This window comes from Garra rufa, chromosome 1 (genome assembly GCF_049309525.1).
Source record: "Garra rufa chromosome 1, GarRuf1.0, whole genome shotgun sequence".
In the NCBI taxonomy this organism is placed as follows: domain Eukaryota; kingdom Metazoa; phylum Chordata; class Actinopteri; order Cypriniformes; family Cyprinidae; genus Garra; species Garra rufa.
The window spans coordinates 56,651,013-56,660,629 of NC_133361.1; the positions used below are offsets into that span (position 1 = coordinate 56,651,013).

Below are 9,617 nucleotides of genomic sequence, written 5' to 3' on the forward strand. Positions count from 1 at the left end.
CTTTTGACCGATAGTGGTCACAGTTATACAAAAGTTTGAGTAGTCCTAAAACAAAGTTTAGTTTTCTCTAAGCAAAATGTAAATTCTTCTCTCTCATCAGAATTTGATCAAAACCATCTTGTTGACAGATTTCGTGAGTGTCTCCCAACAAATTACTGTTCAATACGGAACAAAAGCATTTTATGAGGTCTAAGCGTTTCCCAGCGTCCCAATATGAATGCCAGGTCCTGTTGATCTATGTAAAAGCACAGTGATATATGAGGGCGTGGGACGTCGTCCTCGTCGGACCCCACATGGGCTGAGCGAGGGCCGGCCTGACTGGAACTCTGGGGGGTACGAGAATTTCACTGAACACAAACAAAGCCCTAAACACCCACACACACAGAGAGCGACACCCCCAAAATAAGACAAGCATGGAGATGCTTGTGTAAATCACACTCAACACTGTGTCGCTCTATTTGACGTCCCTCCCATCGCATAATAAAAGCAAGAGCACAAATGGAGCATGAACTGAGTAAAAGATGCTCCGAGAAAACAATTCAGCTGTAGATCTGTTTTCAAGGCCTTTTACACAACACACACACAGGATGAGATATCTGGCTTATATTTTAATCTTAAGTACAGTATGAAATTAGCTAAACATGATTTTAAAAGAAGGTGATGTTGAGGTAATGCTGTCAGACTATGAAATAAGGCAACACTTTGTAGGCATCATTGCAGACGGAAGGAAAAAACATAACCAAATTACTAAAATTAGGAGCCAAAAATTGGTAAAACTTACAGAACAATGATAAGGCCAATAATAAAAACTATTAATCAACCCGCTAGTATCTTTGGAAGAAGTTTTGTTGTTACATAATCATTTGATTCATATATATATAACTCAAATGTCGACAAATATAGGTACAGTACATGACAAATTCAGCACAAATAGGCATATATGACTTAAAAATATGTCTGTTTTGCCTTTTATATTTTCCTTGGCACATAGAAAGGTTAGATATTGCTCATTTTTGAGCTCGAATTGCGGTCGCACATTCTGGATAAAACAAACAAGCAAAAAAGTTGGTACATTAGTGCCTATTTTTTATTATTTACTTTAAAGACATGTTTTCCCAAGCATTTAACTCATCCCGTTTAACTTTTCTTAGTACTAACAATCTAGATAAAAAGACAAAAGTAGTCTTGATGTCAAATATAATCTGCGTAACACTCATAACACAATATGTGCGTGAAAGTGGTTAGATGTGCGAGTAGAAATCTATCAGAGCCAGAATTCAGCTGCAAGAGAGAACGTTTGGCACATATACTTTTACCGACCAAAGAATCATTTTTGGGGCAGGAACCCTCAAAATCCCATTCATCAAATTAGTGCAGGTTCACTATCAAAATACAACATTTTCATCATATCAACCACTCAGCGCTAAAAACCGCAGCTAAAAACAGCTCATTTGTTCTCTATAAGCCTAAACAATTCAGTTTCAACCAAAGGTCCTGGTCTGGAGGACCTAAGCACTGCACATTATGGATGTCTACTTTATCTGACACGTCCAGTTCAGGTCTTGGAGCCTTCACAATTAGGTGGGACTTCCAAAATGTGTAGCTCTAGGGCCATCCTGAGATCAAACAGCATTAAATTCACTCTTAAAAATAAAGGTTCCTTTTGGAACATCTGAAGAACCACTTTTGACTCCTTTCAGAACCTTCAAGAACATTTCGAACAATGGAAAGATTCCATGGACGTTGAAGGTTCTTTATGGAACTATCAATGCTCATTTAGAATCTTGATTTTTAAGAGTTGTTTGCAGTCGCTAGGAAAGCGGCATGATGCACAATTTCATTTGCACAGTTGATTTAAAGTTCAGCTTCCAGAATTTGTTTGAATATGATACAATATGTATGACATATTTGACTTCATCCAGGTGTTTGAACTGTTCATCTCTTTCACTTATAGTGCTTTACGAAAATATTCATACCCTTTAATTTATTCATGTTTTATGCTGTTGCCTTATATTAAACTGCTTTAAATATTTTTTTTCCACATCAATCTACACTCTGTATACCATAATGACGAAGTAAAAACAGAATTGTCACAATTTTGTAAATTCATTATAAATTAAATAACTTAAATAAGTACATTGCATAAATATTCATAGCCTTAGCTGTATTGCTATGGTGCGGCAAGCTTAGCGCATCAGCATCTGGCAGATCTGCCATTCTTAGCCTCACCTCTTTACCTCTCAAGCTTTGTCAGGTTGGATGGGGACAGATGTACACTTTCAGGTTTCTCCAGAACGTGTTTGATTGGAATTGAGGTTCATCAGACCAGAGAATCTTGTCTTCACTGAGGAGAGGATTGAGTCTGGCCAAACTGTGATGTTTGTCCTTCTGTAAGTTCCTTTTATCTCCATATATGATCATGGAGCTTAATTAGAGTGACCATCAGATTCTTAGTCATCAGTCTAACCAAAGCCCTTCTCCATCAATTGCTCAGTTTGGCCAGGAGGCCAGCTCTAAGAAGAGTCCTGGCTGTTTCAAACTTCTTCCATAAAGGGTAATGGAGACTACATGCTTCTGTGAACCTTCAAAAAAGGTGTGCCTTTCCAAATCATACTAATTCAGTTGAATGTTCCACAGGTTAAATTCACTTGAAGTGTAGTAACATCTACAAGCGATATGAATGCTCCTGAGCTACATTTCAACGGTCCCAGATTAGCGTATGAATACTTCTGCAATGGAATCATTTAGGTTTTTATATTATAATAATTTAGCAAAGACTTGTTTTTTACTTAGCTTTTTACTTTGTTTAACATAAGGCAGCAACATAAGAAGAAATAAAAAAATTAAGGGGTATGAATACTTTCGCAAGGCACTGTATATGTTCTGCGATGTAAATTTGAATTGTAAACAACAAACTTGAATCTCTCTGTTTTTTTGCCTACTTCCAGTGCTGTCCATACATGTTCAATCACCGAATCCCATGTTCCAATTTGATGTTTCAGATGATTTTAAGGACTCGCTAAGGATCTTGATTAGATTAGCTTTAATGCAGGTAAAGAACATGTCAAATACAAAAACATAATCATAAAAATCAGTTTTAGAAATAGATATGCTTTTAAAAATACATCTTCACGTGGGCTTCACGGAATCCAGCATGAAATCTTTGGGGGTAAACAGTTCAAACCCTTCTTTGACTTTGTGTCCAAAGGCCCGAATCTCAAGTGTCACTACGGACCTCTTCAAAGCAGAGACTCGATTTTACTGCTTAAGTCTCCTCCGAGAGAATCTCCCAGGTCAAAGAGCTGATCAATGTTGACTGTTGAGCTACAGAGGAAGTCGGGACGGTTGCCCTCTTCTACTTCCGTCCAGGGACTCTGGAGAAACGCTGTGGCCAGAAACGTTTCCTCATCAAAGTCTGCTTCGCTGCTTCTCTGGGTTTCCATCAACACATGGTTCTCAACAACGCCTCCAAGAGGTTCGAGGGGGCTGATATGGGTGCCTCTAACCATCAAGTCCTCGTCTTGTGGAATAGGGCTCAACGGACACCCTTCATTCAAGCTTAGCTCTCCATTGAGGGCTGAATCTAGCAGGGCGTCCCAGTCAAAGTTGCCCTTCAGGGAGCTTAAGTCCTCCTGCTCATCCATGGCCAGAAGTGGGGAGCTTGAACGCCGCTGAGCTTTGCTCCCACCAATCCTGTGACTGTAAGGCTGTTTCCTCTTGCTCCCCTTTCCTGAGACCCAGCAATTCAACATGGTGGCTTCAGCCAAACGAGGGTCCCAATTCTGATCAGCCTCCGTGGCTTCCTCGAACTCTTTCAGGAGCTGCTGGGACTCGGGACTCACACAAAGGTTTCTGGACATCCCTGCGTTGGCTGCTGCTTGTACGGCGTGAGAGTTCATCCTGAGGCGGTTCTGAAGAGCTGGGTTGATCTGCACAGGGGGCATCCTGCGCTTCTTGTAGGCACCGTTGAGGAGGCGTTCTGCGTACTGGGGGTCGATCTTCCAGAAGCCACCTTTGCCTGGCTCATCCTTTTGCCTCGGGACTTTTATGAAGCATTTGTTCAGCGACAGATTGTGGCGGATGGAGTTCTGCAATGATGAAGGAGAACAATATATGATAAAGTGCAGTAATCTCAGGTCTAATCTATCCACCTTTTTCTTTAACGTGAAAGTAAGCCTATGGGTGAGACTTCAGGTTCATTATGCGCTATAGGGAAACAACGAGAAGAAAAACAACGTGTAGTAAACGGTAAAAACAAGCAAAACAAACAGCTTAAAATAGCTGGATGTGGATGAAACTGGAAGCCAGACCCATAAAATTTACAAATGGCTGTGCCCACTCTTACGGGATGAAAAATGTTGAAAATCCAGTTGTTTCTTGGAATTTGGCAGTATTATGATGCACTTAAACAGAATGAAGTCATGCATTAAAGATCAATTGAAACTAAAAATTTGGGCAGGATATGTCATAGGGATTGATTACTTACTCATAACACTTGATTTGAAAGTTTTTCATGTAAATGTGCTGTGCTGACCAATAAAAAGCTGTTACTTCTGTCTGAGCTTTAAAATCTACCTGATCTCATGACAAAAACGTACCTGTGGGAACTTTTTCGCAAGATGCGAAATACGTACCAATAAGTACATATCACTGCAGTTTCCAACAGAAATTAACAACAAAGGCGGTTATACAGCAAGCACTTGCGATCGTTTTCATACATAGTTATGATTACAGCTCCATATGTTTTGCTTTTGGACATAACACGCTGGCTTGGTAGCTCAGCTGATTTGGAATTAGACTTAGGATGCGGAATCCTTTGGTACAAATCCCGTGAAAAACATGACCCACAATGAAAAATGCTTGCTATTGCTTTTATACATCACATTAATTTTTGTTTAGGTTGTTATAGCGCCACCCAAGGACATTTAAGGTCAGACCTGTGGTGACACATACAAAACCAACGTCACATAAGACATTCCATATTTACGTTCATCTGTTCTGGGGATAAAAACGACTCAGTGGACGTTTCACATTGAATGTGTCACGAAACGTACATGGTGCTAGGTATTTTGCATCTTGCGAATAAGTTCCCAAGTACGTTTTCATCATGAGATTAAGTTGTTTAAAATTGCTGCATTACTGACAATAGTCAGAAGTAAAGTTTGCTAATCTGATTACACAGAAAAAGTAAACGATTATATATTTATGAATTGACATGTATAAAACGAAAAAAATCTGTAAAAAAAAAAATTGTGCTATTTCATAATAAACAAAGTCGCCATTAAGAGTCCGAAAGTTTTGTCTGCGTTTCGTATGCAAAATCGAACATAATCAAAAACATTTTAAGATGGATGAAAGTTTCAGAGGCAGTGTGTAAATGCAACTGACACAACATGATGTATTTCTTTTTTAACGTATTGAGAAGGACTTTCCCATTCTAAAAAGCGTTTGATTGGACAAAAAAGTAAAAAGTAAGTTCAAAATGCATCGTCAATATTTGTGGCCATTCCCTAAAAGATGAAGATTGTATATTTTAAATGTCAATAAGTGACCCTGGACCACAAAACCAGTCTTTCGTAGCAGGTATACTCATTATCAATTTTTCTTTTGTGCCAAAAATCATTGGGATATTAAGTAAAGATCATGTTCACTGTAAATTTCCTGCAGCAAATATATCTAAACTTAATTTTTAATTAGTAAAATGCATTGCTGAGAACTTCATTTGGACAACTTTAAAGGCAATTTTCTCAATATTTTGACTTTTCCGCACCCTCAGATTTCAGATTTTCCTATCCTAACAAATTATACATCAATGGAAATCAAATGTAGCTTCCAGATCATGCATACATCTCAATTCGAAAAAAAATGACCCTTATGACTTATGGTTTTGTGGTCCAGGGTCACATATCTCATTTATTAATTAACTAAATTGTATTTTTGTCAACTTTCAGTACTATCCAAGATCACAAATCTAACAAACACAGATTAACAATAGCCAAAAATGTCCAATTTCGTAGTGTCTTTAAAGGCCTCCATTGTGTATCAACATATCAGGCATGCCAACCAACCACCACAAGCTAATTACGTTTAAATGAAGCACTCACCTCTTAACCCTGGTTAAACATTACTTTGAGTTTAAATATATAAAAACTGAAACGAATGTCTACGTTTTCTTCAGAGAAAAGACGTTATGGCTAAGTGGTTAATTAATAATTTACCAAACCATCTAAATCTTTGTAGAAATCCCCCTTTTTTGTCAATATCCAACTTGTGAGCTCATTCTTCCTCCTTGCCTCTCTTTGAAAAGCAGTTTAAATTACTGTGTAAAAATGTTTAAAGAAAACAAAAACTACGCTACACTAAACCTTACTGCACATTTTTTCTGCTGTTCTCATCGGAGCACAAGTCATTAGTCGAACAACTAAGCTGGAAAAGCTCTTACTCTGTTTGGTAGCCATCCAAAAACTAAAAATATCAAGCCTCGCAACAACAGGCCTCTGAAAGGTTTCTGTTGGTCTCCCTCCAATACACAATCCACTTCAGCAGGTGCTAAGAAGCCTTTCTCTCACTTCATTCTGCTCGAACAATAGCAAAATACCCTTTGCCAGCAATGCAAATGAGGCGGGTCTCAATGTAAGCCATCTATTAAGTGCATCTTTTAAGTGCAAATGAACGTGCAACACTAAAACAGTTGTAAACTTTTACCTGCCAAGTGGGGTCTGCGTGGCGAAAGTAGCAGAAGTTGTCTGTGATCCACTTGTAGATGCATGAGAGGGTGATTTTGGTTTTCTTGCTGGCTTGCATAGCCATGCAGATGAGCGTCGCATATGAGTACGGTGGCTTGATGTGAGGATTGGTCTTATAATCGACTTCATCCGGACAGTGTCCGTGAGCAACGAGACTGGGAAGAGCTGAGAAGGAAGGCGTCCTGTAGAAAGACGCTGCTGTGGGTTTGCCGGGGGTCAGCGGCATGCCTATAGAGGCCGGATCTCCTGCTAAAGGAGATGAGGGTGCATCCGAGCCTACTTGGCTCCCAAACAAGTGGCTGTGGTGATGGCTAAAATGGGATGAGTGTTGCCCCCCGCTGGCGTTGAGAATGGAGAACTCCTGCAGCCACTGAAGGCTGGTCAGGCTGTCGTCTAAATTATCAGAGCTGCAGTTGCTGCTGTTACACTCCACTGAGCTCCGGTCCAGCTGCTCGGCCTGAGCGGCCGCCGTGACCACCTCCTCCTCCAGCCCCACCGAGCCCTCGGGCCAGGGGTCCGTGTAACTCATGGAGAGCATGGTCCCGTCCCAGCCAAATCCTGAGGAGATGTAAAGTTTGAGGATTAACTGTTTATTTTGTTTATAGGTGCAACGTTTAGAAGTCATGTGGCTTTATTTGGATCCTCCAGCTTATAGAGGTCATAGAAGTTTCCTGAAACTTCACAGCTCGAATTTTACAACAGCTCATAACCGGTGTCTGTGAACACACAATAGATCCCAGTGCAGGTCCCAAACTAACGTTACTAACATTCCTCAGCACGGCAGGTGCACCGGGATTGATGGAAGCTTGCAAAATACAGCTTTGCCTTAGGCATTTAGATATTTACACAGTAAAATGAAGTGATCTGCAATTGTTAGGTAGGAAGTAAAGAGCCATTCCTTGATTTAACCATAAAAAGTATGTTTCAAGTTGGTTGATTTAGTGATATTAACTATATTAACTATAACTCAGAAGCTAGTGTTTTTAGGTTGTTTTTTCAGTGTAGTTGTTATTATTATCATCATAAAAGTAAGCTTTTCTTTGTAGTTCTTTAACATTTTTGATTAGTATTATTTGTGACCTTAGACCACAAAACCAGTCTTAAGTAGCACGGGTGTTTTTGTAGCAATAGCCAACAATACATTGTATAGGTCAAAATGATCGATTTTACGGCAAAAATCATTAGGATATTAAGTAAAAGATCATGTTTCATGAAGACATTTAGTAAATTTCCTACCGCAAATATATCGAAACGTTTTTGATTAGTAATAAGCTATTGCTAAGAACTTCATTTGGACAACTTTAAAGACGATTTTCTCAATATTTCGATTCTAGATTTTTAAATAGTAAGAAACCATACATCAATGAAAAGCTTATTTACACAGCTGTTCAATTTCAAAATATTGTAATTCGGGGTCACGTTTTGTAATTTTTAATGTATACAACTGGCTTATTTGTTTTCATATAAACACGTTTATGAAATAATAATAACGTTCCGTTTGTCACCTCTATTCCAAAAAGCCAAATTTAGACGAACTCACCTGTCTGTACAGATGCTTGAATGACAGGGAAATAGCATCCAATGACACAGGAGCTGTTGTCAGAAAAGAGCAAGGGAAAACTTTATCCGATTAAGGCGAAATAACTTCCAGGAGAATGTGACTGTGCGCGTCTCAGTTCAAGGTCTCCAGGGCAGCAGAAGCTCCGGGGCCAGTTTAATACCTGCTGCAGGACGTTTGTCCGGTCACCCCAGCAACGCTACACCCCCTTGTAAACAGCTTCCCGTTCTTCTATTGGTCGGGCGGTTGTTATGGAGACCGGGCTTTTAATCGCCAGTGTACAGGTTTGTGCTTTACGCACGTCTGTTTCTAGTCTGACTGGGAGAGAAAGGCCGAAAGAGACGATGTTTTACAAACAAGAGACGAGAAAAACGCAGTATGTTGTTAATGATGCAATTATACAGTTCCCTGAATAAAATAATCAAACGAAAACAATGATAAACGCATATTCCAGTCACCTGTATACGTTTGAACTCAGCACGCAGAATGATTTTAGTTGGTTTTGTATGATTTTTTTATCTTATTTTATTTTGATGTATTTTTTATTTTAATTGAAAAATGCCTATTAATACAAACTAAATGTACATTTGTTACAAGAGTTATTTGATCTGGGACTGAAAATGACTTTGGGTATCATATTGTGCTGTTGATTCAGTCATTTTATTTTATATCTTTTTTTTTTTTGATTACCCTTTTTCATTTCATTTTCATTGAAAAATACATATTAAATGTACATTTGTTTCAATAGTTATTTCTGATTGATCTGGAACTTAAAATTAGTTTGGGTATCCTTACATTGCCAGCTAGATTAGGTTACTTTATTTTATTTTATGTTATTTAATTTTGATATATATATTTTGATTAACTGTCCTAATATTGCCAAGTTGATTCAGTCATTTTATTTTATTTTATTTTGATATTTATTTTGATTACCTATCCTATATTTCCAAGCTGATTCAGTCATTTTATATAATTTATGTTAGTTTAGTTTATTTTGATGTCTTTTTTGATTGTCCTTTTTTGTTTTTTTCTTTTTCATTGAAAATTTCCTATTAATGCAAATATAATTTACATTTGTTACAAGAGTTATTTCTGCTGGATCTGGGACTTAAATGAGTAATATTGCCAAGCTGATTCAGTCATTTTATAATTTTATTTTATTTGTTAAAAGAGTTATTTCTACTTGATCTAGGACTTTTGGTATCCCATTTTGTTTGGTATCACATTGCCCACTCGATTCACTCATTTTCTATTTATTTTTTTCTATTTTATTTGATTTTATTTGTTATTTATTTAGATTTTTATCATTGAAA

General features: G+C 38.1%; 1 protein-coding gene across 1 annotated transcript; it reads right to left on the reverse strand.

Annotated features, from left to right (window-relative positions):
* Nucleotides 1–716: 716 nt before the first annotated feature.
* foxj1a (forkhead box J1a) lies at nucleotides 717–8,422 on the reverse strand. Its single transcript, XM_073834006.1, has 3 exons — nucleotides 8,287–8,422; nucleotides 6,706–7,304; nucleotides 717–4,088 (listed from the first exon to the last, which is right to left on the reverse strand). The coding sequence occupies exons 2-3, from the start codon at nucleotides 7,282–7,284 to the stop codon at nucleotides 3,240–3,242; spliced, it is 1,428 nt and encodes a 475-aa protein (XP_073690107.1). The 5' UTR covers nucleotides 7,285–7,304; nucleotides 8,287–8,422; the 3' UTR covers nucleotides 717–3,239.
* Between the last annotated feature and the right edge of the window lie 1,195 nt (nucleotides 8,423–9,617).